We start from the raw sequence: 22071 nt of genomic DNA on the forward strand, positions 1-22071 counted from the left end.
TGGTGTAGTGTGTGTAAGTGTTGGGGTCACTCACTCGAAGTCCGTCTGGTCCTTCAGCTCAGTGACGGGACTGAAGGTCAGGACCTTCTTGTACAGGCCGACCACACAGGCTGAGTCTGGGGTGTTGGCAAACACACGACCTGACACACACACACACACACACACACACACACACACACACACACACACACACACAGGCTTTACTCACAGTCTAAACTGCTGTTCGAGAGTTCATTCTGTCAAGTGACTAAATACCATTGAGGCGACAAAAACGCAATTACAGTAATTTTATGTCCAAAACACTCTTGCTTGTCTCACCTGATGTGAATCTAGAGTTTGAAATATTTGATTTATACAGAGATGTTTTGTACAGTTATATTTAGTTTTAAACATCCTCTCACCTAGTTTTAAATTGTCGGCCATCTTCTCTGTCAGCCACTGCACGGCTCTAACGCCCAGTTTAGTGCCGTAGTTTCTGTCAAATGGTGTCGGCACTCCACCCTATAAACATCAGAGAAACAATATCAGAAAAACTGGATTCAAATACTGCATTTCATTCAGCAGATCCAAAGCCCAATGTTGTAATTTCACTCCTAAATATTTGATAATACACCACAATTGTACTTAAAGTAATTTATTTAAAAAATTGATAACACTTACAAAACGATTTCAAATGCTCATTGTTAGTTAATGCATTAACTAATGGGAGCATATTGTTTTTCCATGAAAAACTGTTCAGATAAAATTTGCTATAATGAATGCATGTCTCAAAATCAAACTTAAATCCAAAAAATGCAGCTCTTAAATATTTGATGCACTAAAGTTTTTTATTTAAATATCTTATGAATGGTTGTTTAGCTGCTGTAACGGCATGTGTAAGATAAAGACAAAAGGAGAATGCTAGAACATCAACTTAAAGGTGCACTATGTAGTATTTTTGCAGTAAAATATCCACAAACCACTAGGCCAGTGTTATATATTTTGTTCAGTTGAGTACCTACAATATCCCAAATGTTTCCAACTATTTGTAAATTGTGAGAAAATTGCTATTGTAAACTAAGGACTAGGACGTGTCAGCATAGCGTTTGAGCGAGTCGCCTGTCAATCGCGTCATATCTGCGTTACCCTAAGTTTTATTTGGCAGAAGCGCTTTTCTCTTAGCAGTGTGAACATGTCACAGCAGCGCAGAGTGAATGCACAGAGTAACATCATAACATCATTTTAAACACACTTAAATGTATCTAATATGATAAACAGAGCTGCTGGTTTTACCTTATAGTCATGACCGGAAAAAGCGGAAGTACGCGCGCCCGGCGACTGTGTCCCGTCCCGTCATAATAAAAGTCCCGGTGTTCTCGAGCTGTGTGTTTGTATAACAATCGCTCCAGCAGCTGTGCTCAGCTCCTCAACACTCACTCCTGCTCTGCTTCACTACAGTAACGTTAATAACCGCACCCATGAACGTGATTTCTGCCCGAGTCCTATTTCCCACCGGCTGTGAGGTGAAGACCACATCTCCCAAGATGCTGCGCTCACACTTTGGGTCATCAAAATACGCCTTTGTTTAGAATAGGCGCCCTCCAGTGGACGGAAAGTTGCATAGTGCACCTTTAAATAAATAAATACAGAAAGGCATACAACACACGCTAACATAAATGAGAACTGACCAACAAGAACTGAAGACTTATAAGCAGGAACCAAACAAAGGAGATAATGAGAAAATAATAACAACACGTGGAACCAAATTAACTTAATTTAGGACATTGGAAAACTGGCTATTTTTACTCATTCAGACTCTTTAACACAGTATTTGTGTGTGAAATCAGTGTGCTTCAAATGGAGAGCACCATTCACTACTCATATGTCCCTGATGAGGTAAGAAGTTGGCATCACGGCAGCTCAGTTGTTAAATTGATAAGTTGAGTCTGTACCTGTTGCAGATGTCCCAGGACATTGACCCTGCAGTCAAAGACGCCTTTCCCTTCTGCCGAATAGAGCTTATGGATGAAATCAGTGGTGTACTGCTCATGGCATTTCTCATTCCTGCGAACAGAGCGGTTTACACTCAATGTCATTAAAGGGTTAGTTCACCCAAAAATGAAATGTATGTTATTAACTCCTCACCCTAATGTCGCTCCACACCTGTAAGACCTCCGTTCATCTTCAGACACAGTTTAAGATATTTTATATTTAGTCCGAGAGCGTATGCAAGTGTATGCACACTATACTGTCCATGTCCAGAAAGGGAATAAAAACATCATCACAGTAGTTCATATGAGACATCAGTGGGTTAATTAGAGTCTCTTGAAGCATCCAAAATACATTTGGGTCCAAAAATAACAAAAACTACGACTTTATTCAGCATTGACTTTGTTTTCAATCCTATAATAAAATAAAATAAAGATTCAAACGGTTATGAATCAGCGTATTGATTCATGATTCGGATTGCCGAATCAAACTGCTGAAATCACGTGATTGGCAATCCGAATCATGAATCAATACGCTGATTCATAACCGTTTGAATCTTTATTTGAGGTTTGAAAACAAACCCGGAAGAGAAGACAATGCTGAATAAAGTCGTAGTTTTTGTTATTTTTGGACCCAAATGTATTTTGGATGCTTCAAGAGACTCTAATTAACCCACTGATGTCTCATATGGACTACTGTGATGATGTTTTTATTCCCTTTCTGGACATGGACAGTATAGTGTGCATACACTTGCATACGCTCTCAGACTAAATATAAAATATCTTAAACTGTGTCTGAAGATGAACGGAGGTCTTACGGGTGTGGAATGATATCAATTTCATTTTTGGATGAACTAACCCTTTAAAGGTACAGTAAGCGATTTCTGAGAAACACAGGAGAGCCTGAAGGCCTGGTTTCACAGAACCATAATATGCTGTTGTTGTTGAATCACAACAGATTCATCCATACTGTCTGATGCGTCTGTTAGTTGTTGCCTGCGTTGCACAGTGCTTGTTATTTTGGGAGCAGAGTCATGGATGGGTGTGTTTTTTTGGGTGTTGATTTAAAAAAAATCAAACGTTTTTTTGAAATTGCTGACTACCTTTAAGCTGCTGCTCACATTTTGTAAATAAAACACTGGCTGTGTCTGAAATCGCATACTCTACTCTTGAGTTGGTACTTATTTTGAATAAGTAATTACTTCATGACCTCTACAAACGTATTTTCTTCATTATATGAATGTTATCTGGACGTACTACATTCATCCTGCTGTCATAATCATGTGTGTACCAACTTCAATGCCATTCACTCTCCTGTGGCCTCATGGGACAGTAAAGTGTTCATCGTACCTGGAAGTAGTAGGACTTATTGCCTCCTCTAATTATGAGTCCTGCGAATTTGGATATGCTTTTTTGTCACATACTGTTTTTCGCCTACTAATTAGTAGGGAAGTATGTGATTTCATGAGAATAAAATAGTCGCTTCCTGGGAATTCGGCACAAAATATCAGTCATTAAAAAAAGGAAGTTGCTGCATTCGGGGAAGCCACTGTGGTTATTTTTTTATACATCATAAATTATTATTATGTATTAAATAATTATATCAGGAACCTAAAATATGTGTTGCAGACCAAAACTGTTGTTAAGGTGAACAGATTGACCCCTTACCTCAGCACCAGACCTCTCTGAATGTCATTCTTCATTTTCTCCGTCAAATGCTCCACATTGGTCTAAAAAAAGTGTCACACAACAGCAAAACAGTGTTAATTCTTCCATATGTACATGTGAGGAGAGTTAGGAAAATGTGAACTGTTTTATAAAATGATTATGGCATTAAAATGGACTCTCAAGGCCTGTTTTTGCAAAGCAGTAATATCAGCTGGCACATCGCTTGAACAATAATTATGAATTACTCGTAGACGATACTTATCGCACAGCCGTACCTTGAGGTCATGGATGTTGAAAGGATCCTCGAAGATGTAAGCGGCATCCGCGCCGACGGCGATGCCCGTGGTGGTTGCCAAATAACCGCAGAATCCACCCATAGTCTCCACCACAAACACCCTCCTCTTGGTCCCTGTTGCCGACTGCTTGATCTTATCACAGCTCTTCAGGAAACAAGATCAAAAACTGACAGTGAATGCAGCGAAACGGCATCTTCATTTATAGCTTCTGCCATTAAGGAGGTTCAATTTGACAGGTGTCTTTTCAGATACAAGCTCGGTTTCAAAACCTAGTACACTATCAATCAATTAATCAATCAATCAATCAATGAATCAATCAATCAATCAATCTTTATTTGTATAGCACCTTCCAACAACCAAAAGGAGGACCAAGGTGCTTTACATTTAAAACAGGAAAACATCTACAATATATTATATAAATACATTAAGCAATAACCAAAGGAACAGTTACACAAAATACACCAAGCAAGGCATAAAAAAATAAATAATATTAATAATAATAAAATACAAAAATACAACATTTTACATTCATGCATTGATCAGATGCTTTAATCCAGAGCAATTTCCGTTGCATATCTAGTATTTTGCATTGTATCGGTTCATGGTAAATGGACTGCATTTATATAGCGCTTTTAACAGACCCTATGGCCATCCAAAGCATTTACATTTTTGCCTCGCATTCACCCATTCATACACCGACGGCGGTGTCTGCCATGTAAGGCGCTGTAAGGCCGCCCAGATCGTTCCAATGGAGGCTAACGATCGGCGGGTGAAGGTCGTTGCGCGTTCGTCTTTTCAGCGGGGAAAAGGGGATTTTATTCCAATCCCTCGTTATCTGACTCCATTTAATGATAATTTAGAATTTAGGTTAGAATGCCAATTGGTTATTTGGTCATTCATTTTTAATAGTTTACGTACACATTTAATTATTCCGTTTAACCCTTTGTTGAAATTATGTCCGTTCATAACCTGAATAATTCCAGAGCAAGTCAGAATCAATCAAAGTATAACAATTTATTTTACAGTCAGGTAAATGTATAAAGCCAATTACATAGTCAATTCAAAGGTAATCCATATATAACATCAAATAGTCTGAAGTAAAGAATGAAATGTATACCTGACTTCTGAAAACTACATAATGCTGGCTATCTCGAGACATCCAGCATTACGGGCTGACCGGTTTAAAGTGTCAAGCCCTGAGCTCTTTGCAACATTTCCTTAAATACCCAAAACCAGATACATACCCAGAACCATTTGAAACTCTTTCAAATGGAAACACCAGTTAACAATAGGAATTTGCATTGATCAGGTCCAATAGACTTGATTAGAAGAGAGGCCAAATGGCTGAAAGCCACACCCACCATACACCAAGGAAAGATATCTTTAAACCCTTAAAACATTTATGATGTTCTAGTTTACTTCTGTGGAGTAGAGATATTTGTACCAGTCGCACTGAGACATTTCAAATGATATCAAACACATATAATACTGTATTGTGAGGATTGACATTGTAACAAAGAGATTTCTGGTGCATTTCAGGTGATCTCAAGTTTGGGGGAGCAGTAGTTTGGGGGAAGTTTCATGTGAAAGGAAAGGCATGTAAATTAGAGTCATTCATAGATGGTTCACTCAGTGTGATGTCGTCTCGGACAGAGACTCTAACTGTATGAATAAGTTCAGATGCTAATTTCCTTTGTTCTACTAGCATTTTCCAGCCTTACAGATTCCACCTCTTGATCCCGTTGGGTCAAACTCTGGTGGTCCTATGGGATCATAGTCAGATGTTGGTTTGTAATCCTTGAGATGTAGAAATTTGTAATGTTAGCAGCTGTAGAGACCTGTCGGAAGGCTCTTTGTTCACCTGCAGGACACCGTCTCACCAGGTGTGTGTAGCTTGAGTTTCAGCTGGTGGGTGAATGTGTTCAGGTGTTCTACCTGTAGTCCAGCACAGCATATTCATAGAGTCAGTCTCGGACCTTGGTGAATGTTCAGTTAACATGTCACTTCTTCATGGGGAAGCTTCTGCTTCTGTAGCACCTTCCCGATAATCTGACTCTCCTTGTGTAATCCTCACACCTCCAATGGTGTGGCTCACTGGGTAGCCTTCAATAGGTGGAAGGCTTCTCCGTAGTTGACACCTGAAAAGAGTCTTAATGGCCACTTAACGACTGAACACTGATGAACTTGAAGCCGTAAAGAAATGCATAAGAACATATAATGCAAGAAAACATAAAAGAAAGAACAATGTGGGTTCACGTCAGCAGTGCGATTGGTACACCTTCTCTCAAATGTTTTTTAAGGTCATAATTGGTGGGGTGGATTAAATATATTTAATCACCTAATTCTTCACTGTCACTGGGATAAAGTGATAGCGGAATTTAAGTATTCTTGGTCTGGATTACCTAAGGAAATGCAGCAAAAAGTCAGTGCAGTTTATATATTTAAATAGATGATATGCATAAAATAATAACATCATCAATAATATTCAATATTCAATCACAATTATGAAGATATACATATATATATAATAACCACTGTGTGTGTTCAGGAATCTTCCAATGCAATTAAGGCAGATCTAAATATGTTTAGTCATACAATAATGGAGATTGTGTATTCCTTGTCACAGTGTGTGTGTGTGTGTGCGTGAGTGTGTGCGTGTGCGTGTGCGTGTGCGTGTGAGTGTGAGTGTGTGTGTGTGTGTGAGAGAGAGAGACTTTGAGAGACTGTGAGAGAGTGAGTGTGTGTGTGTCTGTGTGTGTGTGTGTGTGTGTGTGTCTTCGTTAGGTTGTCATCATGTGACCAACTCTACTGTCCTGTGTGTGTGAAGCTATTTGGATCTGTTGGTGTGAAAAGATGGACAATAGATCTTTAGTGGAGTAACACTTTTGGACTCTATGCCATCTATGATGTGTAGTGTACAACCTGGATAGATTTGATCTGTTTCAGGTGATATGAGGGTGTAGTGAAGGAGGTCTGTGTTCTGTGTGGAGATGGGTGGAATCTTATCAATAACAATCTGTGTTGCAAAATTTAGTTCCAGTGCTACACTGGGAGGTACGTTTTGTGAAGTGTGAATGACCCCATCAAGTGTTTTCGCACCCATCTCTTGTTCTGACAATTCCATTGTTTGGCTCTGATGGGGTGTTAGCCCCATCTTGGTGTCCATCCTCCAAGGAATTGCAGTTTTCAACCTGAGACAGAAATAATGTAAAGAGAATCACAGTTAATTCTGACATTATCAACAGCTTCAGTCAGATGTGGACTTATTTGAATGGCACTATTATGCCTGTTGCAATTTTCATCCTGGCTGTCACATGAAACAGAGTTTCATCGGCCAGGTCTGAATTGTTGCTGTTGTTTTAGTACAGTGTGTGACACCTTAAAACTGTTCTTACAGTCGAGCCTTCACAGTCTGCTGTGAGCATTAGAGACCCCAGTTCTGCTGGAGAATTTTTCTGGATTAATCAGAGCTTTTATCGCTCATACTGTCATGAATTCCGATGGGTTGGTTCCCATGGCTTTATTTCCAGTTGCTCTCTTTACAGTCAGATCTGTGAGCAGAAATTGATTCACCTGTTTTGGTGTTGTCTGTTTTGAATTTTTGTTTTACGGTGTCGCACACACATTTGATTATTTGAGGTCTCTGTGACCTGTAAAAAAATTGAGGTACTTCTGTGGTGAAGGGTGAATTGGTTTGCTATTATCAGTGCCACACATATAGCTGTGTTCTTGTAAAGGCAAAAGATAACAGCACAACCCCTCCCTTTTGGCACTGGGAATTGAACCAATGCAACACAAGATTAAAATCGAATACATTTCTTTATGCATTACCTCAATATTTTATCTGACTCAATAATGTAAACGTTTTAATTATTTCTAATACTTTATAAATATGAATAAATGTCTGATTATTCTGCTTAACTCTTTACTTTATTGAAATCATTCATTAGGTTCTTAGAGTCACAGGGTCTTCGCACTTTCCAGTATGCGGGCCCATAATCACAAACTTATCAGTCTTGGTCAAGTAGACAGAGGTTAAATCTTTTACATTGAGTTATAGTCAGTAAACCAAGATTCCGATAACATGAGTATTCACAAACTCGTCAGTCTTGGTCGTCAGTAGAGGCCATACGACTGATATCTTGGACGCCCGTGCTACACGTTGATCATTCCAAGATATTTTTGTTCAGTCCCCTTGGGTTTGAATTCTCGTAATTAATGCAAACTGCTTTCAATCAGAGGCCCATGACCATCACCACAGATTCAAGTGACCAACTTACTATCTCTAATGGTGACTTTCTATAATCATGCCGTGGTTTTCCACGTCTACGTAATTTAGAGCAATATTACAACAATCAGGAATTAGGGTTGCCCTATTTAGATTGGTCTAACAATTTGTTATTGTTCTAAACGGAAGACGTCTTTAGTCTTTCAACCCGCAGTCCAAGTCTACGTATCTGAACGCCAATGTGTTAGTCGGAGCTCTAAAACATCAGCCTGGTGTGCTTTTATGCTCCACCGAAAAACTGTGTTCTAGTCCGTGTTACTAACCTGAGCGTAGTCTTGTGGTGTCATGGATGTACATGATCCACTGAGTTATTAACACAACAAACGTTATAGCATTTTCATGGTTAATGCAATTGAATAACACTGTAGCCACATGGCAATCCTATGCTCCACCTGGGAGACAAACAAATTCAACAAAGAACCACATTTATTCAGTTTTTCTCAAGATACATGGTCTAGAATGCATATAGCATCTACAACCTTTATCCTAAGTGTTTCATACACTTACAGTAAAGCAATCTTGTGTTTTAAAGAATAAACTTAAATAGCCTAGGTGTTTTTATTAACACAAACAACTATCGTGTGTTCAATGCGCACGTGTTTAGTACAATTACAAATTTGAAAATGCATACGAACTAATACCAAGCGTTAGGCGGAACTCTAAAATCTCAGTCGGCGTGCCTCAAAGCTCCACCCAAAAACTGAACTCCAGTCCGTTACTAACCTGACAGATTTGCGGTAACAATACATCCTAATGCACTAAAATCAATAATTTCAGAGTAAATCAAAATTAAATCGAACGCAACAACATATTTATCAAAGTGTCTTAAAGATAATGATTTTGATTCGGCCCTGCAGTCACAACTGGCTGGCATGTACATTGCTTGCACAACAACAGTCAGGCTTAAGGCCAATGAGCGACTCTGTTGGTGTTAACATCCAATGAACTAGCTGTACATGCTGAGTGCAGTCAAATTCCTGCTCGAATTCTGTTTTGAGTGAGGTTTCGGATTTTATTTTCATGCCAATACATTTGAATATGAAAGACTGGTTCAAGACTGATGCAAGCACATTCGTTGTATCTCTTTTTAGATTACAAATGCCTAATTGCTTGATTTAGTCTATTTACAGACTAATCTGCTCAGTGCACAGTGGCAATTTTAACTGAATTTACAAAATGTGATAGATTTAGGTGTTACTTATTTGGCTAAACGCTCCCATTGAACATAGAGAGAAAGTCTTTGTTCTCCGAGTGGGCGTGGTACGCCCCGTGGGCTCGCTGAGCCACTCAGAAACATCATGAGGTTTCTTAACAAATACAGTAACAACATCACTATCATTCTGTGTATCAATCTTAGATTTGAATCGTACCACCTCTTAATCATTTGTAGCCACGAGTAATTTAGCTGTGTGGCAATAATAGCTGTAGCCAATTTTGATCAAACAAAAAGTTCTCTTCATTTTTACATGTTGCATATGCATCAGCCTGTTTTTCCCAACTTTGTTTTTCATAAACAAATGCATCAACGTGCGTATCTATCAAATCACAAATGCCTTCCAATTGTTTACAAACTTAGATTTTTAATTCTATTGTTTGCTCGTTCTCATCGTGTGTTGCTAGTTTGTTGCAGCTAATAAAACAACGGAGAAAGCATTTAGCTGATTTTAAAAACGCTCTAATTTACAAATGCTTATCGAGTCTCAGGAAATAGTTTGGAAGATGTTTTTCCAATTTAGGTTTAGTTGTTGTAGGTCTACGCCGACAAAGAAATATTTTAAAATCCATAACATGAGTTTTAATTCCTCTACTGCGCTGTCGCTATCATGTCCCTGGTATGTGATGTATCTAAATTCTTAAACCCCACCGGATTGCGGTTCCGGTCTAACATTGGGTATTCCGACCCATTCTATTAATGTGTCTATATGGGATGCGTCTGTTTTTCCCTAAACATTTCTAAAAATGCAAAAAGAATTTTACTTACCAGAACAGCTGAAGAAAGAGAAGTGCAAACCTCTTGTTGATTTTAAAATCGAATACTTCGCTGAAAAGACGTTGCTCGTAAGAGAGTTGCAACATCACGGAGGCTGGTCACCATTTTGTAAGGCCGCCCAAATCGTCCCAATGGAGGCTAACGATCGGCGGGTGAAGGGTCGCTGCGCGTTCGTCTTTTCAGCGGGGAAAAGGGGATTTTATTCCAATTCCTCTTAATCTGACTCCATTTAATGATAATTTAGAATTTGGGTTAGAATGCCAATTGGTTATTTGGTCATTCATTTTTAATAGTTTAAGTACACATTTAATTATTCCGTTTAACCCTTTGTTGAAATTATGTCCGTTCATAACCTGAATAATTCCAGAGCAAGTCAGAATCAATCAAAAGTGTAACAATTTATTTACAGTCAGGTAAATGTATAAAGCCAATTACATAGTCAATTCAAAGGTAATCCATATAAAACATCAAATAGTCTGAAGTAAAGAATGAAATGTATACCTGACTTCTGAAAACTACATAATGCTGGCTATTTTGAGACATCCAACATTACGGGCTGACCGGTTTAAAGTGTCAAGCCCTGAGCTCTTTGCAACATTTCCTTAAATACCCAAAACCAGATACATACCCAGAACCATTTGAAACTCTTTCAAATGGAAACACCAGTTAACAATAGGAATTTGCATTGATCAGGTCCTATAGACTTGATTAGAAGAGAGGCCAAATGGCTGAAAGCCACACCCACCATACACCAAGGAAAGATATCTTTAAACCCTTAAAACATTTATGATGTTCTAGTTTACTTCTGTGGAGTAGAGATATTTGTACCAGTCGCACTGAGACATTTCAAATGATATCAAACACATATAATACTGTATTGTGAGGATTGACATTGTAACAAAGAGATTTCTGGTGCATTTCAGGTGATCTCAAGTTTGGGGGAGCAGTAGTTTGGGGGAAGTTTCATGTGAAAGGAAAGGCATGTAAATTAGAGTCATTCATAGATGGTTCACTCAGTGTGATGTCGTCTCGGACAGAGACTCTAACTGTATGAATAAGTTCAGATGCTAATTTCCTTTGTTTTCTCAGAGCGATTAGACATTTCGGCATCTACTAGCATTTTCCAGCCTTACAGCGCCATCCAGCTCGTCGGGAGCAGCTGGGGTTTGGTGTCTTGCTCATGGACACCTCGACACTGGGTCAGGTGGAACCGGGGATCGAACCACCAACTTTCCGGTTTGTAGACAACCAACATGAACCACTGAGCCACTGCCGCCCCTATAAACCGCCCCGCGGTTCATGCATTCCTCGGAAATCAAACGCATCAGTGACTCCGTATTCATAATAAATAAATAAATAAATAGTGATAATAAAGAGTCACTTATAACAAATCACACTAGATTAACCTACTGCCCAAACTTATATGTATATAATATATATATATATATATATATATATATATATATATATATATATATATATATATGTGTGTGTGTGTGTGTGTGTATTTTTTTATTAATTAATTAAATTTTTTTTTTTTTTTTATTATTTTATTTCTCTCTGTATATGTATGTACCTTGTCTCTCACTTTGTAAAGTAGCTGTGTGGTGTTAATTAAAAATAATAATAAAAAATAAAAAAACTAAAGGAAATATTACAAGATATAATAAAGACTGGGAAAAAAACGCATCTGACCTTGTAGTTGCGTTTTTTTTTTATTGCTTATTTTTCACTTTTATATTTTTACTAATGCCACTTTTTTTTTTTTGTCCACAAAGTATACTGTACGTGCAATAATAGGCCGAAGACAGCATCTTACACAGGATTACACTAACTTTTGTTTTTCACTGAATGTACAAAAGAAATTGGTTACTGCTACTTTTCTACCCGAGCTTGACAATGGAGACGTAGTGTATCAGTTCGCCCTGTCATATCTTCTCTTCTCTTTAGATGCCGTTTATCACGGTGCTTTGAGATTTATATCTGATTATAAATCCTTAACTCATCATTGTATTCTGTATAACCGAGTAGGTTGGTCTTCTTTGCTAAACAGGAGAAAAATGCAGTGGTATTTACTTATTTAAAACGCCATTTTGGGGATTCTGCCATCTTATCTTTGCTGTCTCATAAAACAGAAAATTGTTGAGAAATACTTTCTTTGCTCACAATTTTTTTTTTTTTGTTCTCTCTGTTCCTTTTGTTCGATCTGAATTAGGCAAAAAGGCTTTTATGTATGCAGCTCCTACTGACTGGAATCTGCAATCGAAATCGAAATTACAAAATTTGCTGTCTTTGGATAATTTTAAAACAGTTATTCGACAAATGGACACTGATTCAATGATATGTAACAGTTTTTAGTCTGTTTGTGTTGTAATATTTTGTGATGAAACTGATGTATTGCTGCCCATTTTGGCCAGGACACTCCTGTGAAAGAGATAATTTATCTCAGAGAGTCTTTTCTGGTTAAATAAACGTTAAATAAATTAATAAAAATAAAAACAAGAGCATTTGCATTGTTGCACATATGATGCCCTATGTGGTAGGATTTGGGAGAAAAAACTAAAAAAGCAATCCATCATGAAATCATGAAGAGTGAAAACTCACAAAAAGTTCAATTCGAATTGCCAGGAACAAAAAAAAAATGTTCACAGACGTATGATTGTAAAATCGTCAACTAGGCAACTCATTGGGTTTTGACAAAGAGCCATCATCTGTCTTCTCTATTTCAGTGTTTAGTAAAATACAAGTAAATAAGAGTAAATCTAAAAGAGAATATCTATATAATCAATGTCCTGTACTTACGGCCATCGCTGCATTAACTGCAGTGTCGCTGCCCAGACTGAACTCAGTGCCGGGAACATTGTTGCTGATGGTGGCAGGGATGATGCACATGGGAATACATAATTCATCATATCGCCCCCTTGCTTCAACCAGCTCCAGCACGCCCTCATACGCCTGCACACCACAGACGGTACACTCAGATATCATTTCATATCTCATTTTGTGTTTCATGGAAGATACAGATTGGAATTGGAAGTAGGGCTGGGCAATACAGAAAAACATTTTCTCACAGTATTCAAAAGACTTTTTGCCCCCCCATGAAAAAGACCTGATCTGTATAATACAGCTTTTGTTATAAAGTACATACACATCGTTTACTGTAAAATCAGCCCCAGTTAAAGTCCTCCAGACATGAGCCCTATTCGGATGGTAATTGTTTCTCATGTGGACGTCTGTAAAAACACATTTGCATGGCACCTCAGTGATAAAAAGGAAAAATTGTGCGCACACCCAGTGAAACTTTTGCAGGTGCTAGATTCAATAAAGCATAAATCAAAGTAAACAAAAAAATCAGTGAAAGAAAAACCTCAGTGAGAAAACTCATGCATTCAGATGGAGAATGAAAACTGGAAGCGCTGTTCACGTGGTCAGTCACATGATTGCTGTAAATAAAAATTATGACATATGACCTATGACAATTGTCATATGCATGGAATAATAAGAATAAATTCTTATTAATTAAATAATAGGAAAGTTATTTATTTTTACTATACAATTACTGAAATCTCCTGTTTAAGAATATGCTAGACATGCTTTATTTGAAACGGTTTTCGTTCTTGCATTGCAGCTCAAAGTGATGGATGTCATTTAAAAAAATATGGAAATTAGCGGAAACAAGTTAATGCATGTAATACAGTAAACAAAGCAGCTTGGTTTATATTTTTAATGTATATAATTGTAGATAATACATATTTTAAAATTGTATTGCATTTATTGCTGCCACAATAACGGCCCATTTCAAATGTACTTGTGCTTTTTTCTCCTCTTTCTTCTTTTTGTTCTTAACAGCAGTGATGAAATATTGTTCTTTTAAATACTTTCCAGCATTTCAGTAATAAAAGTGTACAGCTTTAAAATGCATGCAAATTATACAGGGTGTCTGCGGGGTTTTAAAAAGTATTAAAAAGTGATAAATCCAAATTGTCAAATTTAAGGCCTTTAAAAGTGTTAAATGTGGTCTCAGAGGTTTTTTTTTTTTTCAGAGGTACGTTTTATTTTAGACTTGCTTCAAGGCATATCTTCAACGACTATCCTCATAAGAGCAATCTTAAATGATTTATATAAAGTCTAAAATGAACAAAAAGAGTTGTGAGAGAATGAGGCGCGATCCATAGACAGTATATAAACAGAGAGATCCGCGTGTCTGTCTGCTCTTAAAGGGACAGCAGCCGATAAAGCTTCCTGTCAGTAAAGTTAAAGAACAGAGAAAATGACTCGCTGCTCTTGACTTAATAACTTTTGTAGCTTTAATTAAGATTAACTATTTAATTTATAGTTTATGCAGTGCAGACTGCATATACCTTTGATAACTTTATTAAATTTCTGTATATTTCCTAACTGTTAAGACAGGAAGGGCAGGAGTAAACATGACATTTATTATGGGTTTATGTTAGCATTGTTTTAAGTTTACTTAAATTAAAAACTGTTATATTTTGAAGCTTAATAATAAATTTAAAAAGAAAGAAAAAAAAAGCTGTATTAATATCAGTAATAGGCTACTGGCCTTCATTCATAAAAAGATGCCATTTAAACAAGTATTTAAAATAGACTGTCTTTATGTTGTTTCTACATTAATTTGATTAACTGTGAAATTATTATATTAAAAAATATATTAAAAACGTACAAAAACATTTCTTTTTTATTGCGATTAATCACAGAAAAAAATGTGTGATTAATCTAGTTAAAGTTTTTAATCGATTGATAGCACTAGTTTTTAGTATTTTGTTAAGTTCAACAACTTATCACAGTTATAGAAATGTCATATTTGGCTCAGGTTTTGTTGTTGGAAAAAAAACACTAAATAATTGAATTGCTGATTTACCAATTATTAATGTAAATCAAATGTGTATGCAGTAATGCTTCTCCTTAACCAACCTTTGTGAATGTTGAGATGTATTTTACTGTGTCTGAATGATAACTTATAACAGATTTCCTCCTGCTGTCGATTCTAAATCTATTCTTTTTTGTATGTTATTTATGTCAAAATCTGTGTAAATAATAGAAAGGTCGCTGATTAACACTTGCAATTCAGTGTCGTGATGGTTTTAAAAAAGATTCTGAAGGTAGTAAAAAGGTATTAAAAAGTAGTAAATTTAACTTAACGATTGCTGTATATACCCTGTTATAGTGAAGTGCAACAGTTAGTGTACGGTGCTCGGCAGTGGTCAAAAAGGACATAAACAGTGAATTTTGAAGTGATATATTGTAAACTCTGTGGTGTGGATTCGGACAGCAGTTAAATGACCACACGACATTGGTGTTTGACAAAAACAAAACAAAAACAGAAGGTAATTCAGCCGGGGATTTTTAAGCGGAAGGTTGGAGAAAACATTCTGGATTCGAACAGCTATAAAATCACAGACTAGTAAATGATAAAAACCCCTGTAAATGTTGAAAATATATGTTACGTCCCCATGAGAAACAGTTACTAATCACAAAAGGAACATTTAAAAATCATACATGTATATACATAAAAATAAGAATAAAATAAAAATATACAAAAAGAGCAATCTTACTATAAAAAGTTATGGTTGTTGTAACAACAAAGTAAGCTTTTTAAAGAACAATCACATAACACAGAATGCGTGTCAGGCTTCTGTACCTCAAACCCACCGACGACAAACAGGGACTGGATGTTGAACTTGCTGAGATTTTCCACTAGTTTCTCCATGCAGGTGCTCGGGAGGGTTCTGGGAAACATCGAGGATCACAAAACTGGGATTAAATTAAAGAGCAGTGAAAAATGCGGTAACACTTTATTTTACACTGTCCTTGTTCCTGTTTTAATAACTATAAATCATGCATAATTACAAGCGACTAACCCTAACACAACCCTATAGTAAGTACATGTACTTGATCATTATTACTCAATGCATATATGTATTAAACTTAAAATAATGTGTAACAGATTTTTAAATGAGACAAACCGTTTAGTTCCCAGCAGAGAGCCGCCCTGACCCGTCCAACCGGCCACCTGACTCCACAACGCTTCATTTATCTAAAAACAGCGGGATTACATCTTAGAATTTCATTAATATTAAGTGGGGGTTTTCTAATGCTATTTCTGACTTATTCACACTGTTAAAGAGTTGATTCTCATGGACAAAGTTTCAAAAAAATGAGTTGGATGTATGACGGAGTATTTCTGTGCCCTAATACACACTTCAGGATAAAAACAAATTTTGGAAAGTTTTTTTTGCATATGGCCCTGTTTGATGTTATAGAGGGGCGGAATTGCTTCTATGGAGACTCCTTCCGGATAAGCAGTTCACACACACACACACACACACACACACACACACACACACACACACACACACACACACACACACACACACACACACACACACACACACACACACACACACACACACACACACACACACATACAGACATCAGAGAGCACGCCGATCAAAAAGCTTGGTTCGGGTTACAGGAGCTGTCGGCGGCGCTGCCGTTGTGTTTTTAGACACAAGATCAACAATGTCAGTAAAGAAGTGTGTGTGTGCGTGTGTGTATGTGTGTACATGTTTTTCTAGCCTGGTGGGGACTTATTGAGGATATATGGGATCCTAAATTGAGGTCCCCATGGGTACAAAAGCTTATAAATCATACATAATGAGTTATTTTGAAAATGTAAAAATGCTTAAAGCTTCCTGTGATGGGTAGGTTTATGGGCAGTGTGTGTGTGTGATGGGTAGGTTTATGGGCAGTGTGTGTGTGTGATGGGTAGGTTTATGGGCAGTGTGTGTGTGTGATGGGTAGGTTTATGGGCAGTGTGTGTGTGTGATGGGTAGGTTTAGGGGCAGTGTGTGTGTGTGATGGGTAGGTTTAGGGGCAGGGGCAGTGTGTATGTGTGTGTGATGGGTAGGTTTATGGGCAGTGTGTGTGTGTGATGGGTAGGTTTAGGGGCAGTGTGTGTGTGTGATGGGTAGGTTTAGGGGCAGTGTGTGTGTGTGTGATGGGTAGGTTTAGGGGCAGGGGCAGTGTGTATGTGTGTGTGATGGGTAGGTTTAGGGGTAGGGGCAGTGTGTATGTGTGTGTGATGGGTAGGTTTAGGGGCAGGGGCAGTGTGTATGTGTGTGTGATGGGTAGGTTTAGGGGTAGGGGCAGTGTGTATGTGTGTGTGATGGGTAGGTTTAGGGGTAGGGGCAGTGTGTATGTGTGTGTGATGGGTAGGTTTAGGGGTAGGGGAAGTGTGTATGTGTGTGTGATGGGTAGGTTTATGGGCAGTGTGTGTGTGTGATGGGTAGGTTTAGGGGCAGTGTGTGTGTGTGATGGGTAGGTTTAGGGGCAGTGTGTGTGTGTGTTATGGGTAGGTTTAGGGGCAGGGGCAGTGTGTATGTGTGTGTGATGGGTAGGTTTAGGGGGAGGGGCAGTGTGTATGTGTGTGTGATGGGTAGGTTTAGGGGCAGGGGCAGTGTGTATGTGTGTGTGATGGATAGGTTTAGGGGCAGGGGCAGTGTGTATGTGTGTGTGATGGGTAGGTTTAGGGGTAGGGGCAGTGTGTATGTGTGTGTGATGGGTAGGTTTAGGGGGAGGGGCAGTGTGTATGTGTGTGTGATGGGTAGGTTTAGGGGGAGGGGAAGTGTGTATGTGTGTGTGATGGGTAGGTTTAGGGGTAGGGGAAGTGTGTATGTGTGTGTGATGGGTAGGTTTAGGGGGAGGGGCAGTGTGTATGTGTGTGTGATGGGTAGGTTTAGGGGGAGGGGCAGTGTGTATGTGTGTGTGATGGGTAGGTTAAGGGGGAGGGGCAGTGTGTATGTGTGTGTGATGGGTAGGTTTAGGGGGAGGGGCAGTGTGTATGTGTGTGTGATGGGTAGGTTTAGGGGGAGGGGCAGTGTAGGGGGATAGAATATATGGTTTGTACAGCATAAAAACCATTACGTCTATGGTGAGTCCCCAGAAAGATAGAGCACCAGACATGTATGTGTGTGTGTGTGTGTGTGTGTGTGTGTGTGTGTGTGTGTGTGTGTGTGTGTGGGAAAGGTCACCTTGTTCAGCTTCCCATATAACCAGCGTTAAGGGAACAGTGGATGCAGTTTGTGCTTCTGGAGTTCTGCAAGAGTGTGTGTTTGTTTCGATCATGAGTGGAAACCGCAGGCGGTGTGTGAAACTGATCAAATGCAGTAGCGGCTCCTGGTCGTAATTTAGGTAGGGCAGATTCTGGGTGCTATTGCTATATTATGATTAACATTTCAATAATACCAAAGTGCACCTGCGCTGTGCGCTTCAGACCATGAGCTCAGATTGCTGAGGGCCCCCGAACTTCATCTCTAGAGCTGATCTAAGAGTCACTGCATTAAAGGGTTAGTTCACCCAAAAATGAAATTTATATCATTAACTCCTCCCCCTAATGTCGTTCCACACCCATAAGACCTCTTGTAAAAAAGGCCCCCTTGAGGCCGCTAAGCATCAGACACTTTACTGGGACTCTCTCTCTCTCCTACTGGAAGATGCCTCGCTTCACCTGGACTGTTAGCCAATCACAAGTTGTCTTAGGAGCGCTGCACGTTGGTAGCGTTCTTTCCGGGTTTTGAGTTACAACCCACCTTGATACAACTGCGTTATGCTGTGTGCGTCTTTACAAGTAAGAATCTATCTATTTTGTTGTTATTTTACTGCCATTGGTAAGGTTAGATTGGTAGCTTTTTGTCCGTTTAGTGTTGCTAAATGTAAGCTCAGATTTTCCTGCCTGGCTAGGACTCGTGATGTCGTGATGCTTCTTTCTAACAATGTATAGATTGCCACTCGAGCATTATTCTTTGTTTAAACATTGTAGAATACCAGTTAAGCAACATCTGTGTGTATTGCGTAAGCTATCGCGGTGATATTTGCCTGCGATACAGTTAATTAGTTATAGGGCACGCACCCCCCGCATGTACACGGGTCGTCACGTGACATCTCACGGAGCGGCCTGGTGTAGTTCTTTGCGCGACCAGAAGAGGGAGACATTGTATTGCGACTGGATCATCCTCTCTCATTGATATATTTGTAGCTGCTTAGACCCACAGCACAGTCCTTTTCATTCCTTTAATGTCAGTTTTGGCTATGTTAAAATATAATTGTATTTTATTTCTGCTATATTATTAGAATAGAATACAGTTAATACAAATAGAGGTTTGTTGCATGATAATCATTTATTTGCATTTAACTAATTATGCTTGTTTTATTTCTTTATTTGTCCAGAACCACTCTTCACTGTACATATGCAGTTGTCAATTCAATAAATACTTCCAATGAAGAAATCTTGCGTGATTCTGATCAATCACCCGCTGTGTGCTCTACCTAACGATCCTCAAACTATCTAAACCAAAGAAGCCAGTCCTCTTCTGCACATAGTGGTCCTTCAAGCCGGATCCAGAGCCTGCAGCGGAGCAAGATGTTTACCACTTCGGATACAGAGTCTAGTGTTCGATCCAGGAGGCAGCGGTCCCTCCCTAATTACTTGCAAGATTATGACTTATCTGATCTCCCAACCACCTCTCAAAACAAGAAGCCTTCTGAATCACAGTCTAGAGAGCCTCTAGACGAAGAGGATCACCATAGACCTGATTCACGTTCTACATCCCCAGAAAGTCAGCTGCACCACAGCCCAGCGCGATTGCCAGTCACTGATAAATGGGAATCTTCAGCAGCTGAGTGGAGAAGGGAGTGCTGCATACTAGAGCGTGAAAGGGAAGATCTCTTGGCATCAATGGAGGAATTAAAAATACAGAACGAACAGCTCAGAGCCAGAGCAGAGCCCATCAATTCCCGTTCAGAGCCACGTATTGTACCTGCTAGAGATAGACTTTACAGAGAAGGGCTGGATTATGGAGGTGCTTCAACCCAGTATAAATCAGTCTACTTCCGGGACAGGGAGACACCAACACAACGGCCCTCAGATAGGCATCATGACTACAGTAGAGAGACAAAGGACTACAGGGAATCAACCAGATATGACTTTCCTTCACCTAGGCGCTCTCCCGAGCCTGTACGCACCAAGCACCAGGCCTTGCGACGACGCTATGAATCCACAGAAGGTTGCTACAGTTCTCATTCAAATTATGAACAGTGCAGCCACCACCGCTCACCTGAGCACTACTCCAGATACAGAGACCCTTGTTATTCCTCCAGAGAATACAAAGAACCATCAAGCCGAGGTGACTACTCTCCTGCACGCCGCTGCAGCTACTCTCCAGACCAGCGCGAGAGACATAGACCCCTTTCACCTTGGCATGAGCCCCGACGTTCATTGACTCCCCCTGGTGGACAGGAAAGAACATACAGAGGGCCCATTCCTACAATCCCGAACTTCAACAGTCCTAACCCAAGAGACTTTGCGAGACTCCGTATTGCCCTAGACAATCTCCTTCCTAGAGATGCCACTGAACGTTTCAAGTTCCAGATATTAGTGGATCATCTGAAGCTGGAGGAAGCATTGCTGGTGGCAGATTCTTACAGCAATTCTGACTACCCATTCACTGACACTATGGCAGCTTTAAACCAGCAGTACGGGCAGCCACACCAACTCGTATTGCGAACTGATGGACGGCCCCAACATTCAGAGTGGAGACATCAAGTCATTCAGGTTGTTCACACTGAACGTCAGATCACTTGTGAGCATGTTGGAGCAGCTCGGTTTAAAGGGGCAAGTAGAGCTGGACTGTGGTTCTCATGTCACCCGTCTACTGGGCAAGCTACCACACGACTTGAGGTCCAGTTTCAGGCGCTACATCCACCCGTTCCGTACTCCTATCCCCACTCTTCTGGACCTAGCAGATTGGTTGGAATACGAGCTCCAGATCCAGGAGGATATAGCACAATATTGCTTGAGGAAGGACACTGGAATTAAGCCCAGAGACCTCAAGAGTAATGTGAAGTCGTCACCTAAGGCCTCAGTCCTCATGCTGGGGGCTGAACCCAAATCGATTAGGGAGCCGACCAAATTCACTCCTCCAACCAGTCTAGATGCAAAGAAGTTCTGCCCATTCTGTGAGAACTACAAGCACACTCTGAATAATTGCGCAAATTTCAAACTGCTCAGCGCCACCCAGAAACGTACCTGGATTCAGGACAACAACCGATGTTGGCGATGCGGCAGAGAACACAGATCTGCTGGATGTGATCTGAAGATGTGCTGTAGAACATGCAACAGCAGACACCTGCTTGCTCTACATGATGTCAGCGAAAGAAGTTTAGCCAAGACTGACAAAGTTGAGAGAAGACCTGACCAGGTGAAGTCCAGTGAGAGCAAACCTTTGTCCGTTCCCATTGGCAAGCCACCGCAGGGCCATCGTGTGCTTCTCACGGTCAGTAAAGTTATCCTTCGCCACGGTGACCAAACTCTGGAGACATACGCTGTGCTAGACGATGGGTCCGAACGTACCCTTCTCCTCCAACGGCTGTCCAACAACTGGGAATTGAAGGCCAGCCTGAGGATTTGCCCCTACGTACCGTTAGACAGGAGCTGCAGACGCTTCACGGGGCGGCTGTCTCATTTAGCATCTCTCCAGCCTGTTCTCCAGCCATGGTATACAACATCAAAGGAGCCTTTACCACACCCAAGCTCGGGCTGGGCCAGCACACATATCCCTTCAAAGCACTGCAGAGCAAATACAGACATTTGAAGAAGCTTTCTATCCCTTCATTTAAGGACATTGTCCCGCTACTGCTTATTGGCTCAGACCACCCTCACTTGGTGACTCCAGTTGAGCCAGTCATCTTTGGTCCCCCTGGTGCGCCGGTTGCTGTCCGCACCCGTCTCGGATGGACACTGCAAGGTCCTACCAACAATCTAAAGCAGCACCTTATCGAACA

At 39.9% G+C, this 22071-nt stretch overlaps 1 protein-coding gene across 1 annotated transcript in view; it reads right to left on the reverse strand.

Annotated features, from left to right (window-relative positions):
- The window catches only part of pfkla (phosphofructokinase, liver a), a 74621-nt gene that overhangs the window by 6908 nt on the left and 45642 nt on the right, over nt 1-22071 (reverse strand). Inside the window, exons 14-21 of the mRNA XM_067444621.1 lie at nt 16197-16267; nt 15872-15959; nt 13012-13164; nt 3911-4075; nt 3636-3697; nt 1932-2043; nt 402-501; nt 35-140 (exon numbers count right to left, since the gene is read on the reverse strand). Of these exons, the coding sequence (XP_067300722.1) occupies nt 35-140; nt 402-501; nt 1932-2043; nt 3636-3697; nt 3911-4075; nt 13012-13164; nt 15872-15959; nt 16197-16267 (857 nt within the window). The remainder of the gene's footprint in view (nt 1-34; nt 141-401; nt 502-1931; nt 2044-3635; nt 3698-3910; nt 4076-13011; nt 13165-15871; nt 15960-16196; nt 16268-22071) is intronic.

The sequence above is a fragment of the Pseudorasbora parva genome, chromosome 5 (genome assembly GCF_024679245.1).
Source record: "Pseudorasbora parva isolate DD20220531a chromosome 5, ASM2467924v1, whole genome shotgun sequence".
NCBI classification, from domain to species: Eukaryota; Metazoa; Chordata; class Actinopteri; order Cypriniformes; family Gobionidae; genus Pseudorasbora; species Pseudorasbora parva.